General features: G+C 45.2%; 2 protein-coding genes across 2 annotated transcripts; one reads left to right on the forward strand and one right to left on the reverse strand.

The window, feature by feature from the left end:
- The first annotated feature begins 1489 nt into the window (after positions 1-1489).
- On the forward strand, positions 1490-8745 carry IPP (intracisternal A particle-promoted polypeptide). The gene is made up of 8 exons (XM_054165482.1): positions 1490-1824; positions 1940-2371; positions 2989-3144; positions 3896-4063; positions 4812-4949; positions 5250-5372; positions 6011-6231; positions 7080-8745. Exons 1-8 carry the CDS (start codon positions 1536-1538, stop codon positions 7302-7304), a joined length of 1752 nt encoding a protein of 583 aa, XP_054021457.1. The 5' UTR covers positions 1490-1535; the 3' UTR covers positions 7305-8745.
- A 3461-nt stretch (positions 8746-12206) lies between these two features.
- On the reverse strand, positions 12207-14079 carry TMEM69 (transmembrane protein 69). Its single transcript, XM_009902039.2, has 2 exons — positions 13935-14079; positions 12207-13336 (listed from the first exon to the last, which is right to left on the reverse strand). Exons 1-2 carry the CDS (start codon positions 13977-13979, stop codon positions 12608-12610), a joined length of 774 nt encoding a protein of 257 aa, XP_009900341.2. The 5' UTR covers positions 13980-14079; the 3' UTR covers positions 12207-12607.
- Between the last annotated feature and the right edge of the window lie 1023 nt (positions 14080-15102).

A 15102-nucleotide genomic window follows, 5' to 3' on the forward strand; every position in this document is an offset into this window, starting at 1 on the left:
TACACTGAATCGTATCAGCATGCATCCAACTGTGTGTGCTTGCAGAAAACCTATTTTTCTATCTAGATCTATATTTTCTATGGGTTGTTTTCTGTTTGGTTTTTTTTTTAAGACCAGCTTGAAAGGTAATTTTACCACTCTACTGTCAAGAATGTAATGTTGATGAACAGAGAAACCAACAGTCCCCAGAGAGTACCACGATTCAGATGCCTTCCAGAAGCACATTTAAAAGTTATTACAATGCAACACAGAATCATGAAAAGAGCCTGAGGGACCACGGTCATTGTAAATGTAAGCAGACACGTTTTTCTTTCCCAGTCTCATGGTAAATAGACATGGAAGCGTTCCAAGAGGCTCTCTGGTTGCTTTTTGCTTTAGCTGCATGTCATGTTGCTGGAACAGTTGTGGAAAACTCAGGAGCAATGCTTTTCTCTCAGAATCAGCGCCAGCTCTGCCAGACTTCAGTGACGGTGTGCACATAACTCACTATGTGATGCTCATCCCTCAGCCAGTGCCCAGGCACACAGTGACTTAGTGAGTTAATTACAGACTTAAGACAGAAATGCAGCCTGCCCCAGGACCAGTGTTGACCCCAGTGGCCCACATGGCACTGCTACAGGATGCTGTGATGAAACATCTGCGCTGGAATGAAGAGGAAAGCTCAAACATGGCATGACTCTCTAGAGAAAGGGGGCACATGGCTTTCGTCAGTGCTGGCTCTGATGCCACACTCCTGAGCTAATGGCAAGCAGTTCCCCTCACATCTCACCTCAGGGGTTCCCCCCGCCCAGGAGGGTGGTAGCTGTGGTTTCTCCCCAACACTGCTGTATTTCCAAACACTGGAACAGGCTGGAGTCACCATCCCTGGAAATGTTCCAAAATGTGTAAACACGGATCTTTGGGACACAGTTTAAAGACCGTGATTGTGTTGAGTTGGTGGTTGGGCACAACAAACTTAGAGGCCTTTTCCAAACAAAGTGATTCTGTTTCTCTCCCACAGGCACAGATTAAGGTGGCCAGGAATCCAGTTCTCAAAAGCATGCCTGAGAGGAAAACGACTGAGGGACAGGGACTGTGAAGACACTAAATAAGGTGACAGAACATCTGCCACTCACCGGTTACCTCAGCACCTGGCACAGTAAGCAAACCTATGACAGGAGCAGCTTTAACCATAGACAAGAAAGCTCGTGGTGCGGTGCCCAGAGGTGCCTGCAGGGGTGAGCAGGGCCCACAACGACCAGGCAGGGAGATAAACAAAGGGTCAGCCAGACGTACCACAATGAGGACAGCTCCGCCTCCCAGGCCCGCTGAGGAGCAGAGCGCTCAGCACACCTCATGAGGAACGGGCTCCCTAGGCGGCCCGCGGCTGACAGACACAGGCGCCGCAGCGCCCCCTGCCTTCCCGCGCCACACGCACAGCGCGCATGCGCCGCGGGCGGGCCGAGCTGCACGCTGCGGGAGCTGCTGCGCATGCACCAGCGCGGCCCCTCAGGGAGGCGGGAGAGAGGTGAAGCTGTTGCCGTCTTGGGGAAGTTATGGCGTGCGCCGCGGTGGCCAAGAACGGTGGAAGCTCCTTCTCCGACCGGCATGCCCGCCTTCTCCTAGCTCAGATCAACCGGTTGCGGGCCGGGGAGAGCTTCTGCGACGTGCGGCTGGAGGTGGGCCCGGAGGCGTTCGCCGTGCACCGGCTGGTGCTGGCGGCCAGTAGCCCCTACTTCGCGGCGCTCTTCGCGAGCGGCATGAAGGAGTCCGGCCGGGACGTGGTGCGGATTGCAGGCGTTGAGGCGGACACCTTCCAGACGCTCCTCGACTTTATCTACACAGGTAATGGCTGGCGGGGGATGGCGGGGGCCGTTGCCCGACGGCCGGGTCAGGGCGTCGGCTGCCCGGGGTGGCCGCAGCCTCGAGCGGAGCCCCGCTTTGCTGTGCGTGCCCGCAGGGGTGGTGAGCATCGGGGAGCACAACGTTCAGGAGCTGATCGTCGCCGCCGACATGCTGCAGCTCACCGAGGTGGTGGAGCTCTGCTGTGAGTTCCTGAAGGGGCAGATCGATCCGCTGAACTGCATCGGCCTCTTCCAGTTCTCCGAGCAGATCGCCTGTCATGACTTGATGGAGTTCAGCGAGAGCTACATCCATGCACACTTCTTGGAGGTGCAGAGTGGGGAGGAGTTCCTGGCGCTGACCAAAGAGCAGCTGGTGAAGATCTTGCGAAGCGAGGACCTAAGCATCGAGGACGAGTACCAGGTTTTCATCGCAGCAATGCAGTGGATTTTAAAGGATGTGGGGAAAAGGAAGAAATACGTCGTAGAAGTACTGGAGCCTGTCCGATTCCCTCTGCTACCAGCACAAAAGCTATTAAAATACATAGAAAGTAAGTGAGAGAAAGAAAGAAAGGCTGTCAGATGCTTGTATGTGAACAAACCACGTGTTGTTCAGGGTTGCTGAGGGAGCTGTAGAAGAGGAGGCTTGAGGGAAGACCTCATCCTTCTCTACAGCTACCTGAAGGGAGGTTGGAGTGAGGAGGGGGCCAGCCTCTTCTCCTCAGTGGCAAGTGACAGGACCCAAGCAAATGGTTTCAAGTTGCACATGGGGAGGTTTAGGCTGGATAGTAGGAAATGGTTCTTCACAGAAAGTGTTACAAAACACTGGAATGGTCTGCCCTTGACAGTGGCAGAGTCACTGTCTCCGGAAGTGTTTAAGCAGCATGTGGACCTGGCACTTAGGGACATGCTTTAGTGTTGACCTCTCAGTGCTGGGTCAGGACTTGAACTGGATGATCTTCGAGGTCTCTTCCAACCAGATGTTTTCTGTGATGGGGTTTTGAGATTAATAGTGTGATTTGAAAATACTTGCTTTATAGCAAACAAGTTATAAAATAACTTAAAACTTGTCTGCTGTTTTTGGAGAAGTTTATAGCTTTTCTGTAACTGAGTTACTTATTATCTGCAAATTTTAACTGTGCCTTTATTCATCTGCTTTTTCCTCAAGGTATTCCAGATTTCAGCCTTCGAGTGGCCCTGCAAACTCTCTTGAAAGAATATTGTGAAGTTTGTAAATCTCCCAAAGAGAACAAGGTCAGCAGTTTTCTGCAAGCTTCTAAAGGTCGTCCCCGGAGGAAAGCCAGGAAATACCTTTATGCAGTAGGTTAGAATGTGGCTGTTTGAACCTTGTAAAAGAAATTATGAACTAGTATCTCATGTTACAGTTCTGAAGGAGATACTGATTTTTGATCAAAAGGTATAAAAATAGCAGAAGGTTTCATCTGGCTGAGTTGCCATGTTAGCTGCTTTCTGCTTAGAATTGCAGAGAGAGGCAGCATCCACATTTCATGTCATTGTGATGTGGCCTTCAAAGCCTGGAGTTGCCTTTTTGAAATTATTTGCCTTGGGTGGAAATCTGCAGATCAGCAGAGGATTTGCCTGTGGTTCACTGCTGCAATGGTATATGCAAATTCACTGCACTCCTTGTGCTTCTGAAGGCTGAAGTTTTCTCTGTCCAGAATATCCTGGTTCATGTGCTGGCATACTTGAAACTGCAAGCTTCCAGCAAAGCAGCACCTTTGTGTTGGAAAGGACTGCTCTTGTTTCACCCTGTGGGAAGTAACACTGACTTAAGATAGCAAAGGCTGTTGGCTGGTCTCTGTGTTTTACTAAGAACACGAATGGTAGTATTTGTAGTGCTGGGATGAAGTGGTCAGCTCAGGCACAAGTGGCATGACCCTGAAGGCGACCCTTCTTCCTTATGTGCTGGAGAAACAGTGATACCTGGAAAAGTCCAATTCCTACTAAAAGTGGCTAATGGATGTAACTGTAATTTTTTCCATAGTGTAGATGTAGGAGCATGGGGACAAACAGGAAGCTTCTGTTCAGCCATGATCTTTCCCCTTCCTTTCTAGGTGGGTACACCCGACTGCAAGGAGGGCGCTGGAGTGACAGTAGAGCCCTCAGCTGTGTGGAGCGATTTGACACTTTCAGCCACTACTGGACCACAGTGTCCTCTCTCCACCAGGCCCGGAGTGGACTGGGTGTGGCTGTGGTGGGAGGAATGATCTATGCCATTGGAGGTAACAGCTGAAACGTGCATTTGTTGTTAAATGGGTACTCATAGATGGACATTTTGTAGTTTTTAATCTCTATAAGTGGTTCTGAGGAACCCAGCAGTAGGTAAGACAAATAACAATCAAATTAGGGTTGCTTGGTTCTCTACCATCACTGCTCTGCAAATGCCTGTTTAGGCTTCTGTGTGGGCCATTTTTTCACGAATCTTCTCACCCTTCATGGCCAAGAAGTCAGCATTTGGACAGGTGCAGATACATGAAGAGAGGGATAACCTGCAGACTTTGTGTACCACCACTAATAGCATTTGTCTTTAGTCTAGCAGAAGCCCATGATATAAAAAGCAGTAGCACAGGACAGACCACTTGTGGTCTACCCACCTGGAAAGGCTTATGTATGCACAAAGATGGGATGAATAGCTCTGCTAGCCCATCAGTCAAGAATGCATGTGCATACTGGTTTTGTCACCACAGAGCACATTCTTTGCTCTTTAAAACCTGTGCTGCAGAGTAAATAATGTGTAGCACTGTGGTTCACCCCTCTCATGTTTTCAGTAATGTTTCAGGGAACTGTTGATGAAAGCTGTTGCTAGTGATGATTCAGTCCTAGGTATAAACAAAGCTTTTGCTACTTTGGCCATCTGGCTAGCTGAAAGCAAGCTCTTCCATTCAAAAGTTCTCAGTTTGGGAAGAAGTTGAAGAATGCTTCTGTATCTGCAGTGTGAAACAATTGTGTTTCTTGCTCTCTATTACATAGGTGAGGACAGCGCAATGATTTTTGACTGTACTGAGCGTTACGATCCTGTAACTAAACAGTGGAGCACTGTGGCTTACATGAACCATCCCCGATGTGGACTGGGAGTGTGCACATGCTATGGTGCTATTTATGCTTTGGGTAAGTCTTGGGGTTTTCTAGGTGAAGTTAATTTTTAAGGTATTCATTCATGGAACTTGTAAATTGATTTAATCTTACTAGGTGTTGCAAATTTGCAAACTTAAGTTGTGAAAAACAGCTCTTTACATGAGCATTACTGTACCAAATCACTGTGGATTAGCTACTGCTCAGACATTGCTTATTTCCATTATAGATTGCATTCTGGTTTCAGAATTGGTTTGTCCTGGAGCAGTGCACTGTATCTCTAAAAACTCTATCTCCATGGCAATAATTCTTTCCTGTGTTTGCTGTTATTTGCAGGAGGCTGGGTTGGAGCAGAGATTGGCAACACAATTGAAAGATTTGATCCTGAAGAAAATAGTTGGGATGTGGTGGGAAACATGGCTGTGCCCCGTTACTGCTTTGGGTGTTGTGAAATGCAAGGTGAATATTGTTCAGTGTGTATCCATGAACAGTTCCAGAGCCATTGGGTTTTGAAGCTTTCTGTTTCAAGCATGAATTTTTACCTTTGTCTTGTGCTGTGCTGTCAGTTTGTCACTTTGTGCCTCACTTATTCGTCTTTCTAGTACCATGTTTTTAATTCTACAGAACTCAAATACTATCAAGTTCTGTTTTCTGCCTTTTATCTCATGAAGTTTTTACTTGGCTGCCAGCATGGTTATCCAGTTAGTCTTTAACAACTGATTCTCCTTCCTGATAACTGTTTTTATTTACCTCCCGTATTTGGGTTCGTGTGTGTGTCTTTGTGACAAGTTGCTATGGGTTATTTAAAGACAGATATGTATTAACTGGTGCCTGCCCAATCAGCAACTGCAGCCTTCTGAATTCTCTCCCCTACACTTGATTAATTAGTGCTTTCATCAGAGCTTCTAGTGCCTGAGCCTCAAGTTACTCATTTGAAAGCTTTATGTATGCAACTACTGGGCAATGGAGGACTTCTATCTGGCATTCTTAAACCATCTTAATGTCAGGCTGAAACTTGTTTTGAGACAAACATTTTCTCTCTTTCAAACCTTTCTGTTTTGAAACCTAATAGAGGAAAAAAACTCTTGTTTCTACAGGTTTGATTTATGTTGTGGGAGGTATCAGCAGTGAAGGTGTAGAGCTGCGTTCTGTTGAAGTCTATGACCCAATATCTAAACGTTGGTCTGAGCTCGCTCCAATGGGCACCCAAAGAGCATATCTTGGTGTAGCTGCTCTCAATGATTGTATCTATGCTGTGGGAGGCTGGAATGAATCTCAGGATGCACTTGCTACTGTAGAAAGATACTCCTTTGAAGAGGTATGGTGGAGTCCCATGCTTTCATCAATGTGTAGATTGCATCAACTGTAGAGGTAGCCTGCTTCCTTCCTTTAAAAAGAAGTTGGAAATTTCATTCCATTCTCAAGCATCAGTGCCCTCAGGGTCTGTCTATCCTAACTAGTATCTAGCATCTTGCTATCTGACTTGAGTGTAATGTTACAAAGATTGCATGCATGCTTTTGGGCAACTGAAATGTAACCAGTGCTGCTAATGTATAGATAGACTGTAGTTTGGTAAGTACTTGCTAGGGTTAAAATGGGGGGGGATAGATTTCCCCATCTGCAATGGAATGGTAAATAATATGGTGAGAGGAAAACATCCCTGAAAAAGTAAGAGTTGCTATTTGTTTCAGAAGTTGAGGATCTTTCTTCATCAAAATGCAGTGGTGGTTCAGCATGACTAGAAAAATCACTTGGAACACTTAAGCTTTTGAATAAGAATTATTTCTGGTTATTATTGATCATGTTTCTAAGATGATCTTTGGAACAGTAGCTAGCATAAAAAGCAAAGCATAATCCAGTGTGCAATTCTAGTTTGCTTTTGGAATTGAATCTAGTTTTCCTTACTTCCCACCTCAAACTGTACCACTTGCTATTTTGGAGATGGACAGCATCTTGCAGTGACTGAAGAACGGGAGGGCTGTTGTGTACAGGCAGTTTTGTCATTAAAGTCTTGATAATCCTCTTCACACTGTACATACACATACAATATTTAAGTCTGTATGCTTAGTGTTCTTTGTTTATGTTTTAGTTTTCAAGCTTTAAAAGTTAGTTTTATTGGAGTTGGGGCTTACCCTAAAACTGTTGATTCTTTCACCTTCTCATTAGGAAAAGTGGGCTGAAGTCGCATCAATGAAGATACCAAGAGCTGGTGTCTGTGTGGTGGCTGTGAATGGATTTCTTTATGCCTTGGGAGGACGAGCTCCCAGTCAGGATTTTGCTGCTCCAGTAACCTCTGACTCTGTTGAAGTTTATAATCCTCACATGGACAGTTGGACTGAAATTGCCAACATGATCACCAGCCGCTGCGAAGGAGGTGTAGCTGTGCTGTAAAACGCAGAAGAAAACTCGGTGAAGGAATGAGCAAATCCACCTCCTCAGACTTCTGGTTTCATTGGCTGGAAACCTCTGCTAACACAGGAGCTTCAGTAGAGACAGTGGAGAATTAGAGGGCTTTTCATGAGCAAAAGGAAGTAGTAAAACTCCTGCCCTTCAAAGTGGCTTATCCAATGTCTGCTCAGAAGTATTCTGTTATGAGTAGGAATGCTTCTTATGACTGGATTGAGCTCGTGAGATTAATGGCAAACCTGCCCTGTAAAAACCTGAAGAAATCATTCCAGCTCTCTGAGGTGCACCAAAGCTAGCTGGCCTTAGTTTGGAAGGAGGTTACTATAGAGAACTAGGAGTTGCCTGCAGGTAAGAGCGGATGGGCTACTTGGTTAGCATTATGTGCCCTTTTCTGGTGGAAAACAAGGAAGAGAAGATAACAGGGAAGACTTGGTACCTCGACTTAAGACCTTTCTGATCACTCCACTGACTTGGATGGTGAGTGGCTGAGAATTTCCTGTTCTGGAAGGTTATTCTCAGTTCTAATAAGGCCATTCCACTTCAGCACAGGCTGCTCTTCTCAGTGGTATCAGTGATGACAGTAGAGCTCCCTTTTGTATAAGTTCTGATGAATTTTAAATTGAAATGCTCTTCATTAGATTAGCTGCTGCTTTTTAGTCTGCTCTTAGTATAAAAATCCAGGGAAAGCATTTTGCCCTTTTTAAGCCTTTTTTTCCTTCCTTTGATGTTTTACCATGTGTGACAAATGCTGAGACTTGGCATTGGAACACGGTATTCTACGAGGTACGGACATTCATCCTGGCTGCATCTTGTATCCTGCCTCCTCCAAATTTGAGCAGATGGAGTAATGTGCGATAGAATAAGCTGAATTTGGCATTAAGTGATGCTATTAGTGTGTTCTCTCTTAAGAAGTTTGTATTTAGCTTGGATACACTTAGGAGAACAATACCACCAGGAGTTAGGAGTTATTTCTAGAGTCATTTAATGAACGTACTTGACCTTGCTTTTTGCACAGTGCAACAGCAGTTTCTGGAGGATTCAGATGGAGGCTGAAATTAGGCTGCTTGAACTTTGATAGACAGTGTTACTCTAGAACACAAAGCCACAACTGGAATGTTAGTGTAGAACACAGAGCCACAACTGGAATGTCACAAAACCTGCTTTGTGTAGACAAAGCAGCGTTTATGCTGTCTGGGTCCAAGGCAAGTGTTGCAGGTACCTTAAGAATCTAGGTCTTATGTTCTAACAGGATTGGGAGAGTGCCAGGATAAAACGTGCTAGACAATGGAGCATTTGTTTCTCTGATCATTCTGTAATCTTGTGTGTGCTTTTACTTGAAAGTATTTATGTGTGAACTAATGTTCATTGTCTTTTTTCCCCAAGTTTTAGCTTGTTTTAAGCAGTCTTTCATAATAAAATAAGTTTTCAGAACTGACTCTGGAACACTCTTCAGCAGGGTGCCCTCTTCTCATAATCACTTTCATATCATAGTTTTGGGGGAAGAGTACTTGGATGGTGTCTTTTACTGGAAATCCTAAGAAAAGTTTGGCTGTAAATGTTGACTCTCTGAAAGGTGCAAGTAACATGCTTGTGTAGTAAAGTGTATTTCTCTTCTCACACACTCCCAAGTGTAAAATCACTCAAGACTTCTTGAAAGCTTCCCTTGCCAGCTCTCTGCAGCTCTCTGGAAGAGGCACTGTCATAGATATTTATCTCTGACTGCTTCTCTGCTCTTTCTTCTTTGTATTCAAGCAACTAGGGTTCTGTGGTTTGCTCCTGGAACAGGACATTGTGGTTCAGACACTGGGTGCCTGCACCTGTGCAGGCTCAAGGTGGTCACTGCCACCTTGCAACTGAGCCTGTGAAAACAAAGGAATCTGCAGTTGCCCAGAATATTGAGGGTGCTTACTGTCTTGTGACCCTGGCAACACCCCCTCCAGGCACACCAAGAATGACTCTGCTAAACAGGAGCCCTAATGTGCCTGTGGCATCACACGAGCAGTGCATGAGCCATTCCCCTGTGGGAACACTTCTACCCACCACCCTCCAAGGTGGGGAACAAAGTGAAACTTGCAGTTAAAAGGCAGCACCATGAACAGTCAGGGGTGCAGCCACCAGCAAGAAGAGATCAATCATGTGGGATACCACTGGAATTTGGAGTGGTGATACTTCCCTCCTCTTGTCTGTCTGCTTTTTCCACACTTTCCTCTTTTTTTTTTTTTTTCTCCTTCTCTGGAACACAATAGGTAGTCACCTCCCCTGCCTTAAGAGCAATTCTATAATCAAGGCAATGTGTGGGAACATGTAACAAATCTACAATCATTCCAGCCATTTCGGTGTCAGCTTGCCTCACTTCATTCCTTGGGTATCCCTGAAAGACCCTTCCATGAACCCTTCCTCTGAGGCTGGGTCACAACTCCCTCTTGGGATCAAATATAAGTAATATTTCTTAAACTTTTTTTTCTTTACATTTCAGAATCCTTCATGTACCATTTGAGAAACATTACATTAGAGTCATAGAATTGTTAGGGTTGGAAGGGACCTCAAGGAGCAGCAAGTTCCAACCCCCCTGCTATGGGCAGGGACCCCTCACACTAGATCAGCTTGCTCAGAGCCACATCCAGCCTGGCTTCCACCACCTCCCTGTGCAATCTGTTCCAGCATCTCACCACTCTCATGGTGAAGAACTTCTTCCTAACATCCAATCTGAATCTTCCCATTTCTTTTTTTGTTTCATTAGCCCTGGCTAGATTTAATTCTAACTAAGGTTTACTTCAGGTTTTCTAACCAGGTCTCTTGCTGCTCAGGCAGCTTCCTTACATGCCCCCCATTCCAGCTGTCTTTTCTTCCACTCCTTGTCGTTTCTTTTTGTGTGACAGCATGTCCAGGAGCTCCTTGCTCATCCAGGCAGGTCTCCTAGCATTCTTTCCTGATTTCCTCTTTGTGGGTATACTTTGCTCCTGGGCACAGAGAAGGTGATCCTTGAACACTGACCAGCTGTCCTAGGTACCTCCTCCCTCTAGAGCTTTGTCCCATGATACTTTGGCCAGCAGATCCCTGAAGCAATCAACGTGTATGCCTAAAATCCAGGGTTGTAAGCTTGGGATACATCCTCCAAGTTGCCCTGAGGATCTTAAATTCTATTGCTTCATGGTCACTGAAGCCAGGGTTATCCCTGAGCCTCACACTGGTCACCAGCCCTTCCCTATTGGTGAGAACAAAGTCCAGCATAGCACCTTTTGTCTTTGGTTCCTCTACCATTTGGAGGAGGAAGTTGTCATCTATGCATTCCAGGAACATCCTAGAATGCTGGTACCTAGCTGTGTTGTCCCTCCAGCAGGTGTCAGGGTGGTTGAAATTCCACCCCCCCAGGACCAGTTCTGTTTTTACTTGTTTGGGAACTATGGATTCACTTCTGATCCTTGCCCATAAACTTGCTGGTTTAGTAGAGCTTGAGGAAATGTGTTGTTGGGTAAAATTACCTTCTTCAGTTTTTGTAGCTGATTCTATCATATTTGAATGAAACCTTGGAGCAAGTTGATTATCTTTGGCATTCACCATCTCTTTCCATGAATCAAGCCACAGACAGTACTCTTCTCTGGGCACATCTTGAGAAACACCTTGTCTAAGAAAGAATAAAGGACCTCTTTCACTCACAAATTCAATTTCACTTCCTTTTATACTCAGAAAGCACTGCAATAGGTCGCTGATTCACAGGTATGATGCTACAAACCATCCTGTCTAAGGAAGAAAGAATAAAGGAGCTGGTTTTATTCACAAACTCATTTTTACTTCCTTTATATTCATAAAGCACTGAAATACATCACAGATTCACAGGTATAATGCTGTTACCATGTAAAGGTTGATGGGTTACAGAAGGCAGGGGCTCACATATGTAGTTGCTGTTTCAGCAATACTGTATCAAAAGAGGGCTCTATCTTCAAGGTAGAGAGGTTTCTTAAATGTCTGTTCTTTGCAGAAGGAAAAGATAAATGTGACAGCATGTGCTTTATTCTCTATAGAACAACAGTGAAGAACAGTACTTTTAAGAGAGCTATGAGGATTATCTGAATTTATTCAGATGTCCCTTCTCAGATTTCTTTTTCCCTCTCATACTGTACTTTTAACACATAAGACAAAAAGCCTACAGAAAATATGCCCCCACACAATTTCATAGGTTTCTTGAGGTGAGGTTAGAGAAGAAAATCCACCTGACTCAGGTTGTATTTTCTTCCCCTAAATAATATGCTAGGAAGACTTAAGTATAAAAAGCAGATGCCACGTTTTCAGTAACTGGCCCATCACAGAGGGCTTGCAGGCTACATGTCCATTTGTATCTGCCCCAGGTGCTCAAATAAAAAGAATTTGTGGAGGAAGACAACACAAATTACTTTCAATTCCACTATCTGAGATTGAGACCTTATCTAATATCATATATTTGTCCATATCCATATCATCAGTTGGGAGTGCTTTAGGAGTATGACAGATCGTTATGGCTGTGCTGCGTGTAGGTAGCCTCAAGTCCAACCAAAACCTGGGAACACATGGCCCATATATCCTTCTTTATTTAAGCCTGGGTAGGAAGCTAAACTTCTGTCTCTTGTGGTGCCTTGTCAAAGATGCAAAGCTTGCTCTTCCAGCTACCCCCTCTACCAGAGCAGCTGGATGACATACTTCACCCGAGTGCTGACCTTGACTTGCCACTGCAAATAAGCCTTGCCTATCCTTTTTTACCCAACACTTAATCATATAGCATTTTCACCACCTTCTCAGCTGAGAAGGGACAGAGGTGTGTCCCACAGCATAAGAATTGCACATCCATGTACTTTTGCATAATTCTCTGCTGCTTCTTTAAACACTAAACTAGAAGGACTGCTGTCACCTTGTTCCTGTTCTTGACTACAGTTGTTTTTCCCACTGCAGAACATTATCACACATTTTGGTTAAACCAGACACTTTATTCTGCATAGAGCAATTCACACCAACACCATTGGAATCACCACTTTAAATTGGTAAGACAAATAAATTCACATCTTCTTTTTAAAATTCCTAATTAGTTCAAAAGGGATGCTTTGTTCCACAAACAAAGACAGACTCATGCCTGCCTTGGAAGTCACTGCTACTAACCATCCCTCCCTCCTAAACCAGCTAGTGCTTGCTTCAAGAGGCATCATCCTGATCACTGCCATCTTATGACTTTTAAGCACAAATACAGTTTTATTTCCCCTGAAGCTCAATACAAACACCTCACTGGCAGATAAATAGGGTTTTTTTTTCCTATTGATTCATTATTTTGTGATCTGCAATTTATTTCTGCTGCTGTTTAGCTGCTTCTCGAAAATCATCTTCAATAACAGAGTAGATAATAGTGATAATGCCATCACCACTGTTCCCACTACCCTCAGTACTTTAAACCACCTAGGGTAAGTAGGAAGAAGGGAGACATCATAATGTAGTGCTATCCCTAAGGCCATTACAACCATTACTGCACCACTAGTGATCTCTTTGAAAAATATGGCTTGCCAGGCAAATAGAGGAGGAATTGTACTGTTAGCCAGGTTCATCCAGTCTGGCTTGGCTGGGCTGTTTTCTGGGAGAGCAAACCCCCACCTCATTCCCCCTAGGAAAGAAACTGTTACAGCACCATAAATAAACTGAGCAAATGCCAGCTCTGGGTAGTAGGTCCCTTGGATGGCCATTATCAGTGGCGCAGAAACAAATGGAATTAGCCCTGCAAGGCTTAAGTAAAGGGCTGGCTTGGGAGAATCCTTTAGTGATGTCATACTTCGTTCCAAGATGCCCAAGTCTTTGGGCTGAGAATCTTTGGGGGTTTTCTTCTTGAAGAAGGGGAGAGAGGTGTGAAATGCCTGGAGCTTGATTGCACATACAGATGCTGGGTTGTGGCTTGGAGATTTTGACAGAGGACACACACCTCTCTGCAGCTGGAGGCCTAGAGAAGACCAGGATGTCTTATTCTTTCCATACAGTAATAGTCTGGGACCAGTTACCTTCTGGAGCTGCAAATACAAAACTCATTCTGAACAACTTACAAAGCAGGCTTACAGATCTACAGTTACTGAACTACCTGTGAAATATTGCACCAAGTATTTTTCCATGTCAGGTCACACCACAGCAGCCCTTGCTCTTAGTTTTCAGGTGTTTTTAACTAACTAAGCTAAATGACACAGCTTTCACAAGCTAGCTAATGGAAAGCAATTAGCTTCATAATGAGGAAACCACCTATCCTTCCACCTACACACATGCATTCTTTAGGCATTAAGATACACCAGTCCTTTGCAGAGTAGAATATAAAACTTACAGAAGTAGGACAAGGTCATTCCAAGAAACTAGCTATTATCACCTCACTACCAAAAAGAGAAAGGGGGAAAAAATACCTTTGGACAATAAAACTTCATTTAAAAAAAATAATAATAATTAAATAAAAACTTTGCTGTGGCTAAAGGCTGCTGCAGAAGCTTGGAATTCTCTCAGAAAGGCTGAGTTATAAACTTGTATCTACTCCAAACTGTAAGTTGCCTTTTTTTTTTTCCCCCAGTGCTCCAGTCATGCTATTTGAAGTAAAGCAAGACCCCAAAAAAGGCTTCAGAAACTTACTTTTAAAGGAGTGTGGAAGCAGCATCGTCGTATAAGGGTTAACATATTTGTTTTACCAACACCCTATAACAGAAAAAAATCAGGAGAAGGTTTGAAATTGATGGATCGTTAAGTCACAGTCTAGACATCAGATGTGAGACTCATAGATGTATATTTAAAAATAAATAGTGTACGTACTCAATCATTATTTACTCACCGCAGGATATTTTGTTTCAGGTCTATGAACTTAAGCTCTAAAGTTCCAATAACTGTTAAAAGAGCAATTTCTAATTAAAGAACCGAATATCAGGAAAGAGGTGATGGTTTCCCGTTCATGGATATGTCCCGTTTCATGGGATGTAATCAATCAACGAATCACAATGAATACTTAACCATAAAGGATTGGAAACTACATTACTCCCCAAGCTGCATACAAGGCTCCTGCAAGGGGGACAAAACTAACCGGGAAGTATAAGCAACTCGTTTGCTGACTTCGCTCCGCTGTTCACTATTCCGCAGCTCCGAGGAAGGAAGACGGCTCCGCAACACCAACCCGGAGGGAGCTGTGTGTCCAGAGAATTACGGGTCCCACAGGGCCGAGGCAATCGCCACGGGATGGCACGAAGCGCCGGGCCCGCCGTTAGGCCCCGATCACAACCGTACACAACAGCTCCAGCCCGCGACCTCCTCCCTGAGCAGCTTCCGTTGCCCCGGGAAGCGTTCCGGCGGGCCTGGCACTCTGCCGTGCAAGTCCGGGCGAGAATAGGCCCGGCCTGTGTGGTTCCGCCGGGTCCGAGACGAAGCTAGGTTTGCGTGGCACCCACTAGAGCCAGCGGTCGCGGTCCCTGGCGTGCTTGAGACCAAGAGCAAAGCCTACAAGGCACGCTCCTTCCCCTGCCGCCACGGCAGTCTAGCTTGTTCCTAGTCCGAGGACTGCTGCGGAGCTGGCAGGAGAGCAACAACAGACCCCACTATCCTCAGGATTACGAGGCATTGGGTCCGCTCCCGATTTCTGTATTCCCGGATCGCCACAGCGGGCAAGCCTCCCCAGGAGTAAAGGAGCAGCAGCTTGGCAGCGGACTACAAATCCCAGCGAACCCCGCGGCGCGGCGCCCGGGCACCTGGCGCGGCGAGAGGACGCACAGCCTTCTGGGACGCATAGTCTCCGGTGGCGCTCAGCCGGCGACAA

Source organism: Dryobates pubescens, chromosome 11, assembly GCF_014839835.1.
Source record: "Dryobates pubescens isolate bDryPub1 chromosome 11, bDryPub1.pri, whole genome shotgun sequence".
Taxonomy (NCBI): domain Eukaryota; kingdom Metazoa; phylum Chordata; class Aves; order Piciformes; family Picidae; genus Dryobates; species Dryobates pubescens.

Coding starts and splice junctions, on each gene's coding strand:
- IPP (XM_054165482.1), top strand. CDS start 1,536: ATGGCGTGCGCCGCGGTGGCCAAGAACGGTGGAAGCTCCTTCTCCGAC. Junction 3,145..3,895: donor GAAATACCTTTATGCAGTAG/GTTAGAATGTGG, acceptor CTTCCTTTCTAG/GTGGGTACACCCGACTGCAA. Junction 4,950..5,249: donor TGGTGCTATTTATGCTTTGG/GTAAGTCTTGGG, acceptor TGTTATTTGCAG/GAGGCTGGGTTGGAGCAGAG.
- TMEM69 (XM_009902039.2), bottom strand. CDS start 13,979: ATGTTAACCCTTATACGACGATGCTGCTTCCACACTCCTTTAAAA. Junction 13,337..13,934: donor GCTTCCACACTCCTTTAAAA/GTAAGTTTCTGA, acceptor TTGTATTTGCAG/CTCCAGAAGGTAACTGGTCC.